The 25,007-nt window shown below is 31.3% G+C and overlaps 2 protein-coding genes across 12 annotated transcripts in view; both read left to right on the top strand.

Moving 5' to 3' along the window:
* The window catches only part of LOC127726375 (allene oxide synthase-lipoxygenase protein-like), a 97,263-nt gene extending 96,193 nt beyond the window's left edge, over positions 1-1,070 (top strand). For all 11 annotated transcript variants that reach the window (XM_052233750.1, XM_052233760.1, XM_052233756.1 and 8 more), the window contains exon 17: positions 598-1,070. In XM_052233750.1, the coding sequence (XP_052089710.1) occupies positions 598-712 (115 nt within the window). In that variant the 3' untranslated portion in view covers positions 713-1,070. The remainder of the gene's footprint in view (positions 1-597) is intronic.
* Positions 1-25,007, top strand: part of LOC127726388 (allene oxide synthase-lipoxygenase protein-like) — a 110,684-nt gene that overhangs the window by 44,729 nt on the left and 40,948 nt on the right. The window lies entirely within an intron of this gene.

The following is a 25,007-nucleotide window of genomic DNA, read 5'->3' as shown; positions in this document are numbered from 1 at the left end:
GATGCATAAGTACCTTTCTGAAAAAAGGCTGCTATGGATTCGTTTACATAATGGAAGCACAAAATGCGCACTACAGATAACGATCAACATCAAAGTGGTGAGTCTAATATAGTCCCTTGTGCATGCATCAACTTGCAAAAAAAATATAAGGCTAGGTGAAAATAAAACGGAATTGTTTGATAGGATAAGGGCAACAATATTTATCAATTTGAGCCAATTATGTAACATGTGGTTCGGAATATTGCGCAACACAAAGGAACGTCATATTATGATACACAAATTTCCTCGACGTCAGAAATCAATTTAAAAGATTTTTTTCAATAACTTAGAAACAGTTGTAAAATAATAAAAAGAACCCTAAGATCTAGAGTATAGGCTAAAACATTGTTTTTTCACTTAATAAATAATAGTTAACAAATGGACAATTGATATATTACTGATTCTGGTATTTGCAATGTAAAAGAATAGGATAAGCCTATTGTACGGCCCAATCCCGTCTTTGGTATCAAATAGTCATACATTTTAACACCAATGACATGTTTGAATACCCTTTCACACTATGGGCATATTTATTATATTGTTAACTTTTCATTGTAGGTTTCGACAGACATTACGACAAGTTGGAAAAACAATTGAGTCAAGAAACAAAAAGAGGGAATATCCATATGATTGGCTTCTTCCAAAGGCAATACCTAATGCCATAAGCATTTAAACACTTATATGTTTACTATATTTACAGACAATATAACTTTTTCACACGAAGATTGTCTTGCACATTTAACAGATTTTAATGTATTGGATTTGAAACGAATATTTTGTTTGAGATAGCTTTTATGATATAATAGTGTTTTGTACATGAATTTCAAAGAAATTTCCGCCAATGAGATCATCACCAAAGAATCAAGCGTTTGAGTTACTCTTTACCCTAAAGTGTGATATTTTTGCCTAGGGTGCCCAACCGCAAGAGATCTTCATTCTTTGATACGATATGATTTATCTTTGATTAACTTGTACAGTATACGTATGTTTTATGTCTAATAAATCCGTCCAGTATTACTGACAAAATCAAATTTTGAAATTATTTTATTAGGTGTTCATCTGTGTTGTTCTTATTTGCAATATTAAGAGGGCCGAGTTGTTATGGATTTCAGATAGTCCCGACACATGTCGGCGAACACGTTGGTGGTTGTCTTTTGTAATAAATTAGAGGCAACAATACTTTACCGATGTTCAAATTTCTTAAATCTTTAAGAAACATTGCTGTACAAATGAAGGTGTAACACAAACTTGGGGAAGCTCATTAACTCCAAAAAGGACTAGTACGCGGGAATCGCAAACGAATCTGCTCTTGATATGCATGTAACACACGCCATGCATATCCACACTCAGTCAAAATGTCACAATCAAGAAAAAAGACACAATCCGACGTCTCCTGTAGTATCTACGACCACCAAAACATGTCGCTAGTGAGTTGAAACAGAGACATTGTATCTGTATTAAAGTTCGTAATATAAAATAAATGGTTAACATAATTAACGAAATTTCTAGTCCCTCGGCCGTCAAGATAATCACTAAATGCATCTTCTTTTGTAACAGAATGTTGATCTCTGAAGGTTATCTCCTGTATACAAAAGGTGTCAAATCTTACCTTGATAGTACGTTATATTGTTTTATTCTCAGAGCAGAAGATTGCACCTTTGCTTAAATACTACAGTTTTTGCTTGGCTGCAAAGGGCAAATAACTCTTTTAAGACGTTATTTGTTTTTGGTAATGGTCGAATTCCGGGTAGTAATTTTTGTATCAGAACTAGTTGACTTATCGCTGTCTGTCAGGAAGAGCATACACTTATCATGATTATTACAATGATTAATTGTCAAATTAAAAGGGTAATGATTATAGTCAATGATAATGTATTAAGACATTCATGAATCACCGAGATAAAGTTGGCCTAAGTTTGTATTTACAATGTTTGTAAAGTTATCATCGTTTAACAGCTCCTATCGTGATTTGAAATATTTGTAAGCTATTTTTTCATCGGGTAACAATAAAACAATGATAATCCAAGTACATTCAATCTTGATAAATATACAAAACTGTTAATTTCATAACAATGACTTAAATAAAAATAGATAATACATATAGGTGATAGGTACTTACATGTAGTTATGTCTTTTCTAAAGACCTATTCTAGAATTTTCAAAAATAATCTTTAAACTTTGCAATACTGTCAAAACTTTGTGTATCTGCACTTTACGCCAATGATTTATGCTCATTTGAAAGGTTGACTACATCTCTCTATTATACAGTGCTTTAACCGCAAAAATTGAACCACATTGACTCAAACAACAGCTACATGTATACCGAAGAAGATTTTTTTATTGACTACATTACAATTTTTAAGTTGCATTTTTGTTATTTTCTTATGAGCAAAAATTGTTCTTATGTACATGGAGACCAATAGCTGGTATCATAATCGCTTCTTTTTGTGTACGATTTTTCTTACATTGAAGCCTGCCCTTCAGCATTAGAAATAACGGGTTCAAGTTTTTTTTATGAATGATTAGAAATGCATTTTCAAATTGTGGCATTTGCAGATGAAAATAAATCGGTAATTTTATTTTGACTGGGCATATACATGTGACTACTGTCAGTCGAAGACCCAATGTTGACCCTAGGATTAATAATATTATTATTAGTAGTAGTAGCAGTAGTATTATAATGATTCAAATAGATAGCTGTGGAAATAAAGATAGTTTATTACATACCAATTACATAAACGTTGGACATGTTATATTGAAATATTTTCTAATTTCTTTTGTTGTCATTTAGGATATCGATTACCGATGTATTAACACGCTAATTATAGAATTTGTCATAATCACTAAACTAAGTTGTTATAATTGAAAAGCTTTATTCATTTCATTTGATGAGATATGTTTTTAATGTTCAATTAATGAGTACATTAAGCTCTATCGATTTAGAATTAGCTCAATTTTGAAGACTTACAATATCCTGTAGGTTTACATCCTTTTCCATTGGTTTTGATGGGTAGTTGTCCAGTTGACCCAAAAATACTTTAAACTATTATGTTAGTTACAAAAGTTCTTAGTGAGAAAACAACACAAAGTCTTGGTGATTTTAAGAAACAGTTTGCTGTGGATCTACAAGCAGTAGAAATTGCTGAAGATTGAGTCTTAACATTCATTTACTATAGTTTTGTTTTTAATCAGGAACCAAACAGAAAACAAGAACACTAATGAAAGGCATATTACATACAAAACTTTCTTCGCCCTTTTCTTTGGAGCATCTAGTTAATGTTTGTATAAATCGTAGTAGGCAACTGCCTTAGATTTAGAAAAAATATGATTTCAGCAATATATAAATAAATTCGGTCTGAGTTTAAATTAGAGATTAAACATTCCCAAATCATAAATCTTTAATCAATATCATTGTTTTAATTTCTTAAGGTCACGTAGCATCTTCCCTATTTCGGGGACTAGACCTTGTTATTTTGTATTTTAAAAGGCTTAATGGAACTCGAACAAAACCAATTGGCTGTTTAAACATAAACTGCCTGGTAGTGTACGGTTATCTTTCATATTACACAGCTGTAAATAAAACATAAATTTAAATATCCGTAGGGTACAATAACGCCGCTTGGACTAGATTGTAATTCAACACAATCATCAATGTGAGCCTTCAATGAAATAGAGGGTCTGGATAATACGCAGCACGATGGAATGTCAAATCATGATACATAAATGTTCAAAATATCACAATTTAATTTCAAAAGAGTCATTTAGTTCTTACCCTCAAACAATTGAAGGGTAAAAAAACACAATAGGATCTATAGTTACTAAGGTAAAGCATTATTGTTTTTTTTCTATTAAAGTGCAAACTTAATAAATTTCAGTGAAAAATAATACAATTGGTATATTTTTTATGCAGGCATTTGCCATGAAAACAAATAAGATTAATGAATTTTACGGTCCCATTCAGTCTTTTAGAACCTACTATTCATTCACTTTACCACAATAATATGTTTAAATGCATTTTCACACTATGGGCATGTTAATTTCATTGTTTATATTGGCGTTGTAGTTTGAGACAGACATTACAAGAAGTTGTCATAAAAATTGATTTAAGAAACAAAAAGAGGAATTATCCGTGTGCTTGGCTTCTTCCAAAGGCAATACCAAATGCTATAAGCATTTAAACACTCATCTGTCAATTATATTTAGACATTGTTGTTTCGTCATACAAAATTTTTCTGACAAAGATAAAAGCTTTCATGTATTGCTTGACTTCAAAAAATATTTTGTTTAAATGCAGTTTTAAGACTATATAATATTATAACTGAATATACATTTGTAATTTTGTTCATCACCAAAGAAACGAGCATTTGAGTTTCTCTTTACCCTGCAATGTGATATTTGGGTCTAGGATGTTCAACTGCATGAGAACTTCACTCTTAGATACGTTAATAATTATTGATTGTTTTTGATTAATTTGTATGTGTTTTTTAAGTATAATAAAACTGTCCAGTGTTACTGAGAAAATCTAATTTAAAAGTGTGTATTATGTATTCTTTGTTGTTTTTCTTGTTTGAAATACTACAATATCCGAGTTTATTTGGGTTGAGGTAGTCTCGACACATGTAGTGCCACATCTGTGGTTGTCCTTGGTTGTAAATTAGAGGTAATAGTAGTTAAATAATGTTAACCAACGGTCTAATCTATATAAAAAAACGAGAAACGAGAAACACTTAAGAACCACATCAACAAACATTTGCCATAGACTCTAAACACAATTTCGAACGTTGTACACACGCAGTAACTTATTGAAATGTTCAGAAAATAGTTATTTGTGTGTTCCCGTGCGACTTTTGCACTCTTGGGAAACAGTTTTTTACCTATGAGATTGTTATCAAGAGTTGCCTTCTGCTAACTATTGATTTAACTATTTCAGTTCCATGGAAAACCGAAACCTTTAAATTTTAAGGAAAATGCTAATTATAAAAGCATTAATCTTGCCTTTATCGACATTCTTGGGAAAGTTATCTTAAAGAATTAGAAACAAGCAGCTATAATATATATTTGGGATGGGAAAATAGAAAAAGTAAAGATAAATTTGATAAGAAGTGCATACGAAAATGGGAGTTAGCAAACGGTCAATTCTAAAAGTAATTCTTTTAAAGGCATCATGAGTATAAAGACGTGTTACTGGTAAACTTTTCAACTGGAAGTTTTTACCGTTTAAATATCTAAAGGTGTCTGATAATATTTTGTTTACATTCAACATGAATTCAAATGATATAAAACATTTAGAGTATTTCAAAGGCGTTGCAGATCGTTATAGATAAAGGCAACAGTAGTATACCGCTGTAGAGAAGTAATGAAGTACTTGATGTTGCAGTGTAAGGTAAACTAGCTTGGAAAATTTCAGATTGTTGAAAAGAAAATTATGTTAGAAGTACAGTACATATTATTAGAAATAAGATTATATGGAAAAATCGTTTAATTTAGACTTCATGTTTTTCAGATAAAATTTTATCTAAATCATTAGTATTCTTGCAATATAAGAAACTCTAAATATTAATTCGTTGTATAACTTTATTTTTGAATATCTAGCTGAAAATATTTAAAAAATTCAAATGAAAATTAAAAGTTATTGAAAAAAAAGCAACACGTTTAATAATTTCATGCGTCCGAAGCGCATATCTGGATTTACCTTCAAGAATGAAAAAGAACCGAAACAGTTGAAGAGCTATATAACAACAAAACCCTAAAAAATAGCCAAATCCATATAAGGTCAACTTTGCCTGAGGGAGTTGAAACCTTAGTTTATTCATATAGTATAATGTAAAAAGAATGAACAGTATAATAAAAGATACATATTTCGTTTCTACTTCCAAAATAATACACGATGGTCTTGTGTTATAGATACTAGGTGCTAAAGTTTTGTATCTTTCTATTTACTTTACAGTCTTCTCTTTATTTGTCTTTGTGCTATTTTTTTCCGTTTGGTCGTTAGACGCTTGACGTGTCTCGGTATTTATACATCAAGCTATCATGATTTGGCTTTGAGCGTTACGGTTGCCGGTCGGTTCAGGAGTGAACTTTGGACGCCAGAGGTTTTTACAGTGTTGTTCACGTTTTGTGTATCCTTGTAATTATAGCTTACTTAATTTGTACTGTATCGAGTAAGTGTATACTATATTCTGTATTTCTTATCAATAACAAAACGTTTTTTTTGTTGGTGTTGACCTATAAAAAAATGTCATACAAGTGGAAGGTTTAGCTATATATATATCTATATATATATATATCTAGCTATAACACCAGTGTAACCCATCATTTTCCTAGGGAAATGCCTGTACCACGTCAGGAATATGACAGATGTTTTCCATTCTTTTCGTTGTCTATAAAGTGTAACGGTTGATTTTGTGAGTTTTTATTGACTTCCCCTTTTAGAATTTACCTTGGTGTTCTGTATTTGCCAACTCGTTTTTTTTTCACAACGGAAAATAACTAACCACAATATGCGTAATTTTTGTTACCTAGAAAAAACTTCTATAACACTCTTTATATGGCAACAATTCTACGATCTCGTAAAAATAAGTGAAATAGATTTGGATACTTAATCACAGATAACAAGTTTTACTTCATATGTTTTAGTTACAATGCTTAGTGTTTCTATATATTAGTCATGTTATGTATCTGAATAGAAAACAAAATAACAGTGTTGTCTACAGAATTTTTGCAAATGAATATAATAAAAGAGTTATTTAAAAGGACATAAGATAGCTAGTCCAATGTTACTAACAATAAAAAAAATAATTACCTACGACAAATTTTAAAATTAAAAAAAAGTACAGACATTCTAACCTTTGAGAGACCACCGTTGTAAACATCGAGGGAAGGGTAAGTGCAGTACCAGAAGTGTGTAGATTAGACAGATATAAAGCAAGAATGTGAAGAAAGTGGTAAGAAATTGAGAAAAAGAGCCGAAGCTGCTGTTTAAAAGAAGTACAAAGGAAAATTGGGTCCGTGTAAAATCATAATCCTGAACAAGCATGGAAAATAGTATAATGGCTGTGCATGTAAAAGACTGACACGGACATTCAACGCGATGTTGAAGACTTGGTGGTGAAGAATCAAAATTATAACATATGAAACGAGTGAATTAAAGAAAACATGTACAATTTCTTCTATTATGAAGAGATTGTGAAGGCGGAGTCAAAAATGTTTTCACTCTTTAGAAAAACATTAGTTCAGAATTCGGAAAGCTGTCCATTGCCATCGTAGAATTACCTATCATGTTTCGAGTACAATCTGATAGTTAGCTGGTTATAATCCGAGAATCCATTAGATTACTGATTTGATCAGTCAAGTGAGTGCCAATTCCAGTGTTTGCTTCCATTTTCACCGGTAAATACACGGGATTCTGAGGGTTCTTAGTGCGTTTTATGCCTGTGGAGACGTTCAATAAAGGCAACAGTAATATACCGGTGTTCGAAAACTCATAAATCGATAGAGATAAAAACAAATCCGGGTTACAAACTAAAACTGAGGGAAACGCATCAAATATAAGGGGAGAACAACGACAAAACAAAAACACAACATTAAAATGTAACACACACAGAAACGAACTATAATATAACAATGGCCATTTTCCTGACTTGGTACAGGACATTTTAAGAAAAAAATGGTGGGTTGAACCTGGTTTTGTGGCTTGCCAAACCTCCCGCTATTATGGCAACGTCAAACACAACACCAAAACGACAACATCACATGACAGGACCACAATACAAATAAATGGGAGAACTTATAGGACAAAGAAACACACGAATAATAGCTAACAAAAGGTACTAGGCTTAAAATTCAATACGCCAGATGTGCGTCTCGTCCACACAAGACCAACTAGTGACGCTCAGATGAAAAAAGTTTGAAAGTAATAAGTAATAATAAATGTTGAAATGTTGCGTTCCTTTCATGGTACTGTAACTATTGATAGCACATTGACCAAATTGCTTTTGATGTTGATTATGCCTACAATTTAATCTCCCTGCATACAACAGCCTATTTGACTATGAATATGAGCCTGATATCTTGAGGAGATTGTATATGTATAATTCTCGCTATATTACCAGTGCTGTTAAACTGTTGTAGTTCGCAATCATGTCCACATGATATTTCTTGTCTAAGGTCAGAGGCGACCAAAACGTTCTAGGATTGTCGCCGATAATTATCACTGTCTTGTGTTTTTTAGTCGTATTTGTGAATGAATCTCGTCTTTGATGTCTTCGATACTGTTAGAAACTGTTAGAAACAGTATTCAATATTATACTCAAACAAATTGAACATTTATCCAGTAAATGACGGAAGACTTAATGTCCTGCTCGAATGTTCAGAAAAGAGTAGTAAGTCTGCGGGATGACCACCGTGATCTCATTAAATTTTTTATCCAGAAATATATATAGAATTAGTACACATTTGTTTAGTGGCCAGCTGAAGCGCGCCTCAAGGTACGGGATTTTCTCGCTGTGTTGAAGATCCATAAATATATCTATACGATTCTTGCATGGAATGAATTTGATATAATTTTCTCTGGCATGTATTATATCACTCTTTGTTTTCAAAAGCAAGGATTTGGCAAGTATTTTTCGGGGAATTTATTATGTTTAATGTTTTTTTTACTTGTTATTAATTTTAGCTACCATCTATTTGACCCGAGTGTCACGAGTGTGTCACCTACACGAACATTATATCTGATGATTTCTATTAGAATGACGGATTTTTCAATTGCTATTTACAGGCGAAATGCAATGATTAGACAACCACGGGGTACACTGGGATAAATGTTCAGTTATTTGGGGGAAATATTGTATGAATAGGAGAAATAATTTGGTTACTCTGCGTACTAATTGCAAAACACAATTTGAGGATAGAAAATGAATTTGTAGACATAAGATGATTTTTCTCTATTAGATACACCATACCTGTAATAATGTAAAAGGGAACATCAATATGATTTCTTTTGCGTGGTTTACAATCAAAAATAAGTATTTTTACGCAGCAATTATTTTACGCTGTATTCTGGTATCTAAAACCTGATAAACCGAAGTTTATATTGCAACCATTATTTTTTCACTTAACAATGTCACTTTCTAGGTTAGAAGAAATATTGGTCAAGTATAAGATCATATCTTGCTGCAGCAACATACAGTGATGTCAATGAAATATGTTGAAATGGTACAAAAAACTAAACAATTGAGAAAATGATTAAAGTAGTAAATTCATGAAACTGACCAATAGGAGACAATTCTTATAACATAAAAGCCGTATCTAAAAGAAGTCAGAATCTGTTTAATTATGAGAATGAATAAGTAAGAACAAAGAATACAAAAGGATCTGGGAGAATGAAATTTGCCGACTACACAGTGGTCTTATGCATATTTGATATGAATTTGAAATATATGTTTTGTCAATGTTACGTGATGACGTCCAAAAATAATTTTCTTAGAAATTAAAATAGCATTAAATCAGGTTTTAAAAATGTATCAAATTATGCACTTTAATTGTTTATTCAATAAATGGCCTTAGATAAGTCAAAGTAACCAGTTTTATCTAATGATCTCTTCTGGATACATTAAGATTTTGGTAGTCTCACTTGCAATCGTATCACACATTCCGATCTTTTTTGTAAATCTTAGATCGAACATTTTTGTTTAACTCTACAATAGGATTGTTTCTGTATCGAATGTTTCAATCTCTTACTGGATTTCAATGTGTTTATAATCGTGAAAAGAATTAAAATCAACCATTACCTGGGTTTATTTTTAACATTTTGAAAAACCATACAGAGATAATGTTATTCTGTTTCTTACCTCTTTGTTTACAATGTTGCTGTAGTGATATCATACTATGTAATAATAGGTTTCTGGTTTTCGTTGTACAGGCATGTTATCATTAACTGAGTAACGGCAGCGGTAAAGTCCTCGTCGTGCTATCTTTGTTCGTTGAGGGTATGTATATATTTTCTGTATCTTTTATATTGAAAGCTTTATGTATACGAATTTGTATTTGCCTTCCAATGTCTTGAAGAAAGTACCAGTGACGATATAAATGTTGACAACATGCCTGTCTGGTGTTACAAATTATTACCCTGTTGATAAGTTATGTATTTATATATAGATATGAATACGTGTATCTGTGTTCTTTGATTAGATGCAACAATTTCCCTTTCTGAAGCATTTTGATTTTATTTTGTTATTACGTGAATAGTTTATTATGTCAAAAAACAATCCGCGTAAAAACAAATGAAATCAAAACGCTCAATTCCGAACATCAAGAGTCAGAGAACTTTTGATCAAGGTTGATTTTTTTTCGGATTGGTTAACAAGTATATCTGATTGTTATAAAATGCCAAATAAGTATCAAGTGGTGTAATATACGGTAGTCATCTACTAACGTCAGGATTATACTTCGTCAACATAATTTCTCCATTACGCCATTAACTGTTTTTCAATCGTAAAACTGAAAGCCATTGTAATGATGACGAGCTGTCAATTTAGCTATTGAAACCGATATATTTATCCACATAGCATCACCACGATCCTTATATGCCAGTTATATTTTAAAAGACAAATAAATCTACTAGCTTTTAACTTTTAGGCCTTTAGTCAACTTAAAACTACTGTTTGATCGGTTGTCAGGGGGAATTTTCAAAAGTTCAAAGACACCAAAACAAAATTCTAATTAATTATTTCGTGGAAAGGCAGACTACAGACTAAAAATGTTCAGAGGTTGAAGACGAGTTATCCTAAATAATGGATTTTTTTTAAGTCATACATTTTAAAGATACACTTGTAAATATAAAAATAAGAAGATGTGTTATCATTGCCAATGAGACAACTCTTCACCAGAGACCAAATGACATAAACGTTAAAAACTATAGGATATCTTACCACCTTCAACAATGAGCAAAACCCATACCGCATAGTCAGCTATTAAAGGCCCCGCAATGACATATTTTAAAACAATTCAAACGAGGAAACTAACGGTCTGATTTATGTAAAGTACAATGAAATACAAATATGATAAACAGCAATTAACGACAACCTCTGATTAACAGGCTCCTGACGGGACAGGCACCTACATAATGTGGCGTGGTTAAACAAAGTGGAAAAAGAAGTGACAAAAACACAGAACCGACGTGGCAGGGTATCTATAAAAAGTAAAATAACAAAAACAGGGTAAATTCAAATCTGAAAGTCCCTTATCAAATGGAAAAATTAAAAACTAAAACAAATCAAACGAATGGAAAACAAATATTCCTGACTTGAAAATGGTGGATCTATATATCCCTACAACAAAAAAGACACTAAGTGCAGATCTGAAAGTACTAGCACTTATTGACAGCGAGTTTAAAGCCAATAACAACTAATGAAAAAATCATGTACCTAAGACTAAAGTATCTGTAAAGTCTGTCGTCAAGGGTTTTCAGTAAAAAAATGCTATCCAAACACACAAACTCTGTCGTTATGACTTATTTGAAATGTATTTCACTTGACCTATACATTTCTTTTTTTAGTACTGTGAGTTCTTAATGTTATTATATTAATCTGTAGCCAAAATATATAAAAATACTAGAATCTGAAGCAAGATGGTGTATTAAATATTTTAGATTTATACGTTTTCAAGACAAAACAGTCAACTCAAACACACCTGAACATAAAAAGGTGTACAGGACTTTCCCCTTTCGATGAAGTTATTGCCCAATTTTAGGATGTTTTCCCACAAAACTGTTGCCAGGGGCAGAGATGCAAATCAAAGTTAAAAAGATCAATCTTTTATCTTTCTGCGGAATTTTTATCGGCGGAATTTGTGTTTATGCACAAAAAAAAATCCACATGTATTTATACTTACCACAACCGACTGTTTTATGAAAATTTGTCTTTAATTTAAAAGTTAACAAATATCTGAAAGCTCCGTTCTATAATTTAAGTGAAAGCACGTATATAAGATGCCTAAAATTCTAAATTATGTACCTACATTAAATATTTAGCCCATAGAAACAGATGTAAACAATTCAAATATACCAACTTGGCTTTGTTTATCTTCTGTAATGAAGAGTTTCATTTCTTTTCTTTAATTTCAACTGGATATCATCATGTTAATAGCTTTCATGTCTATAAACAGATCATTAATTTGTATGATATCAAATTTATCATCATATAGAGAAAAAAAAATGAAGGCTAACAATATTAATATTACTACAGTTTGAATGTGAATGTTAGATATAGAATGAAAATAGCTTGCTTTCTTAAGTTGTTGTGATTTATGCTCGATCAACATAGTTCATATGTATGCAATTTTCATGATTTGGTCTATTTCATGTCCGAAAAGACTGGACGTCTAGTTTCATCGTGGTTTCCCCATAAATACTACTTAATTAAATAATGCCAGCTTAACTAAAATATATGATTAAATAATAAAAAAAAAACAGCCAACCATTATTTGATTTGTCCGTGTATACAGGAATACATTGTTGAACAGTTGTCAATGAATTGGAAACTATTGTGATGAGTAAAACAAACACCATATTGATACTTATATTTGTAGTAGAAAGATCGATTATCAGACATAATTTATTATTTTAAATCATGATAATGAGGTATAGAACTGAAAAAAAATAGATAGAAGTTGTCTGACAATAATCTATAAAACATGGGATTAGTCAATAAGATCTAGTTACAATGAATTTCAGCCAACGCAAATATATGTACGTTATTGTCTTTGTTCTATTTAACTGAACATATGTCAGTTATTTTATAATTTAATTATGTGCCATTCCTATGGAATGTAAGTGCATGATGACACTCGAACTATAAATACATTGGTCACATCAAAAGGTTTAATCTTAATGTATGGAGTTACATACTTCTTTATCAGACGAGGTTGACCTCAGTAAATGTTGCATTCCACATTTTTGGTAATGATTATTTTATGTGTGCTAAGATTCGGGTCCAGCATCTAACGCCAAATAAATCAAATCATGACAACAACTTAAATAAAGGATTGTTCATTCTTAAGAAGAAATAACTCATGCAATAGCAAGTTTTAATGACATGAGCTTCAAGGCATAAAATAATTTCCTGTGTAAAGTCATTATTTACCCCGATTAAAATGCAAACTGCTTGATAGTAATCTTTTGTTGTGTCAATTTGGGATTTTCTGAACAATTTTTCATCTCAAATATCATTAAAAGGGCGTAAGCAGAAACAATCCATTCCTCCATTTATTAGATTGAAATACTAGAACCAGAAAATGTCTTTAACGCATACCTTAACTTTCGACTCAAATAATGTGAAGATCCTTTAATTTATCATTTATCGAACATTATTAGATAAAGTTATGAAATATTCTATTTTTATTCTTACTTTTTAAAAGAAATTCGTATTGCCAGACAAAAGAGACAAAATTATTCTGAATATTTTCCTTCTAAATTGTTGAAAAACTAATTTGCTTTTCAAAGGTAAAAAAGTAATGAATCCGAAGAAAAACTTGTAACCCCTTTTTATTTCATTTTGTTTTGTGATGGGTGTAAGGATTGTTCAAACAAAAGACTGAGCATAAACCTTAATATGTGCATGATCTAATGAAATGATGGGCCTTTTTATAATTTTCCTTGATGTTTACTGATGATGAAATATCACGGCACACAGTTTGATTTCAGACAAAATAATGTCATAATGTTTCGCTCATGCATGATTTTAAATCCATGAACGAATTTTGCAAATATATTTAGTCATTTTTTATTATATCATCTCTTCAACGTTTATATTAGGTTCATGTTTTTTTTAATATTATGTTCTCGAGTATCAATTAATAGATATTTATTGTCGAAATCCTCTCTATTTCTAGACATGTATTACAGATATATGGTTCTGTAAACATTAATCGAGCCATACGACCTATAGAATAGTATCATACTAATTTTCAATAATGGAATACAGGTTTTAAATGGTAAGGTGTCAAACACAAAGACCATAACAATACTTAAAACATCTTAGTTAAATGACCTAGCAATCGTTCGGTTAAATTCGTATGCAATATAAAATTCTTTATAACAAATAGAATATCAGATGTTGAATATCAATAGTTAGCGAACGAAACTTTACAAGGCCATGCCTTTTGCGTAAATAATGATCCAGGATTCTCGGTTCAAAGCTTTAAAATGCCCAATTGTTTTAATGTTTAATGTTTTCGCTAAAACTCATCAAAGATACCAGAATTATAATTTTGTAGGCTAGACGCGCGTTATGTCTACACAAGACTCATCATTGGTGTTCTAATAAAAAAGTTGAATTCCTTTGCATACATGTGACTACTAAATTAGAATATTTGGAATCGGATGTTGGTTTGTATACTATACAAAGCACAAAAATGTCGACATTCACCTCAAGAGCTAACCAAACCTTTAAACAGACTTATTCAGAAGGGATATAGTTACGATACTGTTGTCAGGTCATTAAAGATGGCATATTTTGGTATTAATATTGATTCACTCATAGGGTCTTTGAATCGGAAATAAACACATTTATTCTAAAACTAGTCGTTGGCATGATACGGGTTATGTTCTTCTCATATATTTTATGATGATATGATACTTAACCCTTAACGGGAGAGATTGTGCTTGATTTTCATATGATGAAGACATAATCTTTCAATCAGTTTGATTGAGGTTTGGAGCTGGCATGTCAGTAACTGGTAGTAGTCCTTTGTTAATTTATGTATCATTGTCATTTTGCTTAGTTTCTTTTGTTACCTATTCTGACATCGGACTCGGACTTCTTTTAAACTGAGTTTTACTGTGTGTATTGCTGTGTGTTTGTTTATTCTTCATTGGCAAGAGGTATAGGGGGAGGGTTGAGATCTCACAAAACCCCGCCGCATTTATGCGCCTGTCCCAAGTCAAGAGCCTCTGGCCTTTGTTAGTCTTGTATGTTTTTTAATTTTAGTTCATTTATATGTTTTGGAGTTTAGTGTGTCGTCCATTTTCATTGAACTAGAACACATTTTTGTTAAGGAGCCAGCTGAAGCCCGCCTCTGGGTGCGTGATTTTCTCACTGTGTTGAAGACCCATTGGTGGCCTTCGGCTGTTTTCTGCTTTTTGGTCGGGTTATTGTCTCTTTGACACATTCCCAATTTCCATTCTCAATTTTATTTTGCCATTATTTTTCGCAATTTTGTATGGTCATTAATACGATATTTTTGTTTCCTCACAAACCCATAGGTTTCAGCAGTAATTCAGACTTTTATCGATATTTCATTGATTTCAAAATTCATCAAAAATTTCATATATCGATATTAGGTCTTAAAACACCAGGAACGCTCAAAGCCGAATACTTGAAAGCCAAGGATGTATAACAGTTGATGAGCTATATAACCAAAAAGGACATAAAAATAGCCATATCCATTGTAGGTCAACTTTGCCTGAGGGAGTTGAAACCTTAGTTTCTAACAACTTCAAAACCTATTAACAACTAATTTTAGAAAGGTTATAAATCATGTCAGTACCGGAAAAAACGAAAACAACACGTTTTAAATGTCATGCGTCCGAAGCGCTTTTGAAGTTAACAAATAATCATTTATGTAATAGATGTTTAATGAAGAAGATTATTATAATTATTTTATATTATGTTCCTTTTTGAAATTTTTTTAGTAGTTTATTGCAAAAAGTAAATATAGAAAAAGCTTTTACCTTAAAGAATTGTTTTTTTACTTTAAAATATCAGACAAAAACTAGTTTGAGTTTAACTATCTTATACCTATTATTGGCTATTCAATTTATCAATCATATTATTTATCTGATCAGAAAACGAAAGGATAAGATGTATTTTTTTTAAAAAGCGATACACAAGAAAGTTGAAGACGTTAAATTTATTGTTAATGTAAAACAAAAAAGCATTTACGTCTAGCGTACAAACTTTTAAGCCTGGTATCTTAGATTAGTTTTTTTAACTTTACTGCAAATGTTGAACAGACAACGGTTTGTATATAATTAACATATATCTTTGTTTTTTTTCCAATTAATTCATAAATATGTATGAACTATCAAGTCTTTACATTATTATCTCAAAAGTTTAGGAAAGAAAGTTTAGGTGTAATACCACCCTTGATTTTTCCCTATTAGTCTTTGTTAAATTTGCACTTTTTAAAAAATTTTGCAGAATTTATCTTTGTTTCAAATAAAGAAATACTTGGCATGAGTAAAGTTTTATCCTGTCCAGTACTATAGAAAAATTTTCACATAACATTTCATTGCATATAAGAAAATAACCATCACTGGAAGTTAACCAATCAAATTTTCCCCCTTTTTTTAACCTGTGTACAAGCTTTAGTAACCATGTAACCTCAAGTTTCCAAAATATTCTATAAAAACCCTTAATAAAATAATGGTGCTTTGAAATACCCAAGATATATGTTTATGACCCAGAAATGTTTTACTGCAATGAAATGTAGGATCAATTACCTACAACTGTCAAATTCAAGGGAATATTTTTTCGGCCTATTTTCGTATGCAACCGGATGTGACGTCCTATGATTTGGTGGTATTACACCTTTATCTTTCAACTTTGATGTGAATGCTCAATTTTGGTGGTTAAAATGGTACAGTATGCGCCAAATGAACCTAGATATGGCAAAATAGAAAATATAGGTTACTTAAATTTCATAAATTAAGGAAAAATTGATAAATGAATATATTGGTTAAGGTTGTACATAACACTACAGGGAGATAACTCTGTAAAATTCAGGGAAACGTTTTAATCACGTTCTATTGTTAAGGAAATTCTAAGCTTCTCAATGATGAAAATTAGAGTTTGTCAAAATGCTATATATCCATTGAAATTTTTCCGATAAAATGTGTGGTTCAAGTTTTTTGAAATGTTTATATTTTTGTCAAAAGGTTAAAATTAATATTTTGTCAAAATTGTATGAAAATTAAACGAGACAAATTAATTTTAGTCAAGGTGTTTGGTACCACCTTAATTGAAGGAAATTATTAAACTAAAGTAAAAGTATATAAATGAATAGAGCAGTCCGAAACTGTTCTAGAAATACAACTGACGGAATATGTTCCAAAGTAGAATTGTTTAAAACTCTTTTTGGATACAACGTTCATGTGTTGAACCGTCTAAAACTGTTCCTGTGTAGAACTGTCGAACTTGTTGTTGAGTATTACTGTCCAAAATTGTTCTTGGGTAACAGAAGATGTCTAGAGAAATTCTTCATTTCCAGACAGATTTCAGGACAAGTTAGATATTAGTCCCACTTTTCATGTTTAGGCCTGATTACAATCTAACTAATGTAAATTTAGAAATTATTAGGGAGACACGTTTACAATAAAACGTTTAATAATGTAAAATAATACAAATCATCATTACAACTCTTCGGTTTTATAACTTGTTATCATTCTTCAATCAATGACATTAATCTATAACTTGTTGATAACTACAATTGCTGACTAGTAAGAGGCAAAGAATAAGATGGTTGATTTTTCTGCATTTAAATTTTAAAATTGGGTTGTTCTTGATCTTGAACACTATCGTGTCTTTCTTTTTTTAATGACATTGCTTTAAGAAATCTGTTGTGGATTTTACCTATCGATTGGAACTATAAGATTAAAATGGTTTTGCTGTATTGATGTGTGTTGTTTGTTATTTTATGAGCGTTTTTTAGTCAACTGATCATTTGTGAAAGGAAAAGTTTAGTTATAGAAAAAGAAAGAATCAAATATTGTTATAATCCCGCCACATGTTTTTATAACAGACCCCAGTGAGGATCCTTGTTTGTTGGTTTAACGTATTTTGTTATATTTGAATTTGATGTTCAATTGACGTGGATCGATTGTCGTTGTGTGATATAAGACAATGCGATATAAAATTTACTATTAGTACCGACCATTTTATAAACAAAAAACCTGTATTTATATCAAAGATATTCGTACTAAAATTTTAAAACTCTATTGTATGTGTATATGCTACATGTAGATATTAAGATTAAAACTATAATTCAATCAAATGAAGTGGAAAAACAATACATTGTAACAATTTATTTAATGTATCGTTTTTAAAGCTCCTACTAAGGAATTATATAGCCCTCCATGGATAAATATCTTTGCGTCATTTAAGAATTTGTATTTCCCGTTAGAAATGTCGCTGTTAACAAGGTATCTACTGAAACAAAAAAGTTTTTTTTATTAGTAAAGTTGTATCATCTCATCGATATTTTTTCGGACCCTATCGTTCACTCGATTGACTGTTAAAGACATCTGATGACCGTTGATACATATCCTTTACATGACGTAATTGTTTTTTCTTCTAAAAGAGTATTTGATTAAAAAACAACGCTTTAACAAATACATATTTAACACTTATTCTTCATATCGGTAAGATTAAAATATGATATCGAAAACTGTCCTGTCTGCTTTCTTCTAAAAGTACATGTTTTTGTGTCATATCTCGTCTCACTATTTTTAATATGTACCACCTTTGATAAGTATTTAGTATGACGATAAATTTTCACTTTGATACTCGTACTCAGAACAAAAAATTTATTAATTTTGTAAAAAACGTTTACTTCCGTACTCTTAACAATCAAATTATTATATATAAATTTACCTGTGTTTTATATTACATCATTTTGTCACAGGTTAGAGTGGTCTTTTTGACACTGTACTTACATTTTTTTACTACCTGTAACGTCTATGTTATATAGGCACCTACGTTTTAATATTGCATTTATATTGTGTCAAACTTATTTGTTCAGTGTATGTTTACTTGTTTTTGTTCAAATGTCTTTTTGATCGAGTTAAGCCAAAACTATTGATATTTTATAGTGTATCTTTTTATGTTGTAATGTTACACTACTGTCTCATGTTAGGGTGAAGGTTGGCGCCTGTTAAAACGTTTAAACCTGCTGCATTTTTATGCACCTGTTCTAAGTCAGGAGCCTGTTGTTCAGTGGTTGTCGTTTGTTGGTGTGGTTCATATGTGTTTCTCGTTTCTCGTTTTTTATATAGATTAGACCGTTGGTTTTCCTGTTTGAATGGTTTTATACTAGTCATTTTGAGGCCCTTGATAGCTTGTTGTTCGGTGTGAACCAAGGCTCCGTGATGAAGGCAATACTTTGACCCGTAATTGTTAACTTTTTATACATTTTGACTTGGATTGAGAGTTGTCTCATTGGCACTCATACCACATCTTCTTATTTATATATATCGTTCAAAACACAATACTTTACCGTATACCCTATATTAGAATTGAAAAACACAAAGGTCTGTAATCTTATCAAACTGATTCTTCTGATGACTTTTGTTTGGTTGTGGATTGTATTTAGAAGAAGTTATAAACATCATGTATTTTTCGTGTTACTTTATTGCATTTATGTTTTCAATTGGATGAATAGTATAAAACTAGATATGCTATATAAATTGATTGAGCGTTTGTATTTATTTTAAAATAAACGACAATAAAAAAAAAACCAACAAAATTTGAAAATATTCAAATCTTTAAAAATGTATGACTTGTGACAATGTTGGTCAAAATGGATCCAGCTTTATGAAAAAAATAAAATCACAAAAATACTGAACTCCGAGGAAAATTCAAAAAGGAAAGTCCCCAATCAAATGGCAAAATCAAAAGTTCAAACACATCAAACGAATGGATAACAACTGTCATATTCCTGACTTGGTACAGGCATTTTCTTATGTAGAAAACGGTGGATTAAACCTGGTTTTAAAGCTAGCTAAACCTCTCACTTGTATGACAGTCGCATCAAATTCCATTATATTGACAACGATGTGTGAACAAAACAAACAGACACAATAAGTAAAAATGTCACAAATAGGGGTACAACAGCAACACGAACCCCACCAAAAACTGGGGGTGATCTCAGGTGCTCCGGAATGGTAAGCAGATCCTGCTCCACATGTGGCACCCGTCGTGTTGCTCATGTTATTACAAAGCCGTTAAATAGTCTAATTCGGTGGGTCACATTCATGAAAAGGGAACAGGATTGTAGTTACGACCTAAAGAACATATCCGATATCATCTGTGAAACGGATATTCCATAACGGTCAACCAACTCGTGATGGCGTCCGTAAAATTTACGAAGTGATGATTTCAACTGCACCATTTAGAACTCTTGGTTTAAAAATTAAAAGGTCACAATTGGGAAGCTGAAATCATCTCTTTTGTCGTAAAGTTTGGTTTTCAACCGACCCTCATAGTCAATTTCTAGATATAAGTCATAATCGAATGGCAAAATCATAAGCTCAAACACATCAAACGAATGGATAACAACAAATATATTCTAATTTTGATCATACTTGATAGTTTGTGGTAAGTTTAAAGTACAAATATGCTTGCTTTACTTCATGAATTTTATATAAGTATCTTCATGATGTTTATCTCCTGTGACTCATGTATAAAACTTTGAAGACATAGACACAAACTCACTATTTAGTTTTAATAATCGGGAGTTAATATGTTAAAGTGGGATAGTTAAGATATTAAAAAAGTTTCGATTTTACTATATCTCATTAGAAGTTATTTGTTATCAATTAAGGAAGTTGGCATTGATTACAAATGGTTGTTAACTTGTAGTTTTTGTTGATTTTGTGTCATAAGATTCCAGTTTTATTGACGTTCACTATATTTCCCCATATGTTCTTTTTTTCTAGATATTTTGTTTTATTTCCCCATTGTGTAACCCCTAAATGTTTCTGAATATTTGTAATAGGTATATTTTTATTATTGAATATAAAGTTCATTTCTGGGATTTCAACATTAGAAAATAACATAATTTCTGTTTTATCTGGATTAAAAGACATTAACCATTTTTTGGACCATTCGTTCAGCTTTTTCAGATCATGGTTTATCACAGTTTCTATCTGCAATGCATAGAAACTGTGATAAACCATGATCTGGAAAAGCTGAACAAATGTTCCAAAAAAGGGTTAATGTCCTAAAAATCAAATTAAAGACTCCAGGTAATTTATATTGAATAAATAATTCATTCAGGTAGCATCAGAAACATGTAACTGTTTACGAGTGAATATTTCCGAATTTTAAAACGCCAATTGAGAAATATATATATAAAGGGAATTTGTACTTGTTTCGACAATTGCAGCGAAGGTAAGTGGATCATACTTATGTCTAAATGAGTTGATAATTGTGTTAAAACTATCTAGCGGAAATAAAATTAGGATACGTCTATCAACCATTGATATGAACTTTAACTCATGGTGCGGGACTATTTCGCTGCGTTGAAGAACCATTGGTGCTTTTTTGTCGGGTTTTGTCTTGTTGACACATTCTCTATTCCGTTTTCTGTTCTATTTGCCTTGTGCCAATTAGTTATTGAATAAAATGTTGTGTATGTTAAAAGGGCAAGTAACTCCACCATTTACTTACAAATAGCACTTCGTATTCGGAGAACCTAAAAAAAACAATTAAAATACATGGATAAAACGATAAAAAGCTGACAAGAAATCATTAAATTATTTTTTTAATTCGGTAATGTTGATATACGTATTCAACATTTTAAAGAACATTTTACTCCTAACAACAACCATAATAGCCCTATTTCTCGTATTAAACATAAGCTAGAAGAACTCGCCAAGGAATTTGTTTTTGTCCCGGCTGATAAGGCTGCTAACAATATCATTATTGTTTGACGTAAATTTTACATTGAGGTTCTGAAAAGGGAAACGCGAATTCACCAATATTCCAACTTACTCCATTTTCGGAAAAGGACATCTGTAACAAACATAAACTTTTAGCTACCTCTCTACAAGCAGAACCAAATACAATGAAAGTTCCAACTATGTACTGGCTTCCGAAGCTGCACAAAACTCCTTACAAATATAAATTTATTTCGTCTTCAAGCCATTGTTCCACTACTTAACTATCTATTCTACTTACTAGTACACTTGGTACAATCAAAAACCTGTAATAAATTGTTCAAATAAGGCCTTTGAAAATAGTCGAATTAATTACTTTTGGAGTGTCCAAACTTCGTTTGAAGTACTTGATAAATTGCATGCTTATATTGGTGATTTTGAATCTGTTCAAAGTTTTGATTTTTCTACCCTATATACCATTTTGCCTCGTAATTTTATTATGAAAAAATTCACACACCTGGTTAAACGGGCATTTAAAAAGTCAGAATGCGAATATATATGTTCATACTCTTTTAGGTCATTTTTTAGTAACAACAAACAAAAGAATCATGTCAATTGGACCTGCTTTGATACTATAATTGCCCTTGAATTTTTACTAGATAACATTTTTCCTCGCTATGGAGATTCCCTATATCGTCAAGTTATCGGAATTCGAATGGGAACTATCTGTGCTTCTTTCTTCATCAATAAAAAATACTGCTTTGAACTAAATTCAGGTATTAATACATTTGTAAGAATAACTGTCGATTACCACTGTCGCGCTAATGTTAGATAAAATCAAGTAAATAACTTTTCAGAGTTCGATGAAGTTTCCTTTATGATTTAAGATTACTTATTTAAACGACTTATGCTAATAATCAAAACCCATAAAATGCACCTATTGAAACTCATCACCGAATGTGCATTTACATGTACAATGAGCAACAAGCCACATGCCATAGTGTAGCAGGATCTCTGCACTCCATTCCGGAGCACCTGAGGTCATCATAATTTTTTTTGTTTGGGTTTGTATAACGTAGTCTTTAAGTTTCTGTTTTGTTTTTCCTGAACTTCTTTTGTGTCTTTTCGTAGATTTTCGTCTTGCGATGGCGTTAACAGTTTCTTTCGACTTATGAGTTTTAAATATTCCCGTGGTATCATGTACTTCTTATTTTCTATACCTCAAAATATAGAATAAGTATAAACGTTAACAATGACGGTCACACACCCATTATATTGACACCAATTCAAGTTATGTTTGAAAAAATGTAACATTCCACGATTATCCGATTATGAACGAGTAGTCAAGTCTATAATTACAAAATAGATTAAAAAAGTAATGTATTCCATAAGAAGTATGTTATTTGGTAGAACGGTAACATCTGGACATAACAAACAACACCATATTTTGTGAAACTATCAATTCTGTGTGATATTTTATTGATATAACCAATGATTCTCTAGCCCGCATGAAAACACTATCATAATTGAGTTTTTGATGCATTCGTATGAAAGATTGAATGATATGACAACGTATAGCATTACAACTCTGTCATTTTACATCAAAGTCTTAAATGTTCTTGTGTCTATTTTGTAGTTTTCGGATTGTTTTTGTATAAAACTTTCCTTCTATTTCATCACTGAAAAACTTTACGAAAACCCCAAACATTTATTGCACAGAGTAAATTGTTTCAAAAAATTCAAACGTTTGATCACCGTACGTCTTATGGCTAGCTCGACCAGGTATACAATAGAAATGCTACCATTACTGCATTTGAAAAATAAAAAGTTTAACCACAGCAAAGTCGGAGAAAAATCCGGTTCAACTGTTAAGAACAAGAACAGTATAATAGATTTATGATCCCCATATAGAATTCTGACTGATAGTCCATACATAAAAAAACCGATTTACTGTAGATACTGATGAGTCCAAATGATAAGCCTTGTATCTTTGGTGAGTTTTAATAGGACACCTTTATGCAAAATAAAAAAGACAATTAAGAAAATGTATCAACAGTTCTGGAGAGCAATGTATATTCGTTTAGTAAATAAAGTATGTTGCGTAAAGAACCCGTAAATTTAATTTTAGTTGACTTTGAACTTGATTTCCGTAACTGCGCCTACTGTTATATCGTAGTTGTTTTCGTGCGTTGTGTTGATCTAATGAGTCAATATAAAAATAAGAATATGTTGTTTGATTGCCAATGAGACAACTCCACACTAGAGACCAAATGGCGTAGGAGTTAACCACTACATGTATATGTCATCGTTCGACCTTCAAGGTTTTTTTTAACAGATTTTAACAGTTTGCTATTATGTCATGCTCCTACCCGACTGTCCAAAGTTTCTGCAAGGGTGGAGATCTCGCAATGGTGTTTATTATATTTGTGTTCAGTATATTGTATTTTATATAAACTAGACCGTTGGTTTTCTTGTTTGAATTGTTTACATTTTGTCATGTCGGACCCTTTTATAATTTACTATACGGTATAGGGTTTGCTCATTGTGGAAGGTTCAACAGTGAACTATATTTTTTCTATATCGACTTCATATTTGTCAAAAAGAAAAAGTTGTCTCATTAGCAATCATTCTATGCCTTCATGTTTGTGTATATGGCTATTGAAAAGAACCTATCAAATTGGTATAAATTAAAATGAAACAAATCAAAACCATGCCATTGTCTTTTTTATATATATTGAAAACAACATTAATATTACATGACAAGAAGTGGATCCAAAGCTTCCAGTGGATTTTTGTGACTTTAAGGAACTGTTTCTGGATATTCCTTTACGTACAAAAGACTTTATATTGAATTGTGTTAATCTGGCGACGCGTAGCGGAGACAGGTACACGAATATTTGCAACAGTAAAACTACCGATGGACGTCCTCATAGCTTCAAAGTAATACAGTTATCTATATTCTAATGCAATATACTAGTAAACAATTCATTCAGTTTTAGTCATTATTTCGGTGTAAAATTTTAATTAAACGATAATTCTCGATATAATTTTAGCTTCTTTGGCATCTAAACTAGGTGACCTCAAGTATACCTCCGGTATCAAACGTAAATTCCGGCAATTTTCTGGCTTCTTGTCAGCTTCAGATTATAATAAAATGTAATAAAAAGGAGATTTAAAAATTTGGGTTGTTTCGATTATTATTGGAGATATACATGTCAATGCATTCCGGAATTCAAAATGTCAGCTTCCCTTAGTTACAAACACGTATATAGAGAATTTTACGCTGATTGTCATCCACTCAGAACAATTGATA

Source organism: Mytilus californianus, unplaced genomic scaffold (assembly GCF_021869535.1).
Source record: "Mytilus californianus isolate M0D057914Y unplaced genomic scaffold, xbMytCali1.0.p SCAF_17, whole genome shotgun sequence".
Lineage (NCBI taxonomy): Eukaryota > Metazoa > Mollusca > Bivalvia > Mytilida > Mytilidae > Mytilus > Mytilus californianus.
The sequence above is the reverse complement of the archived record's forward strand: the minus strand, read 5'-3'. Positions and strand labels throughout refer to the sequence as shown.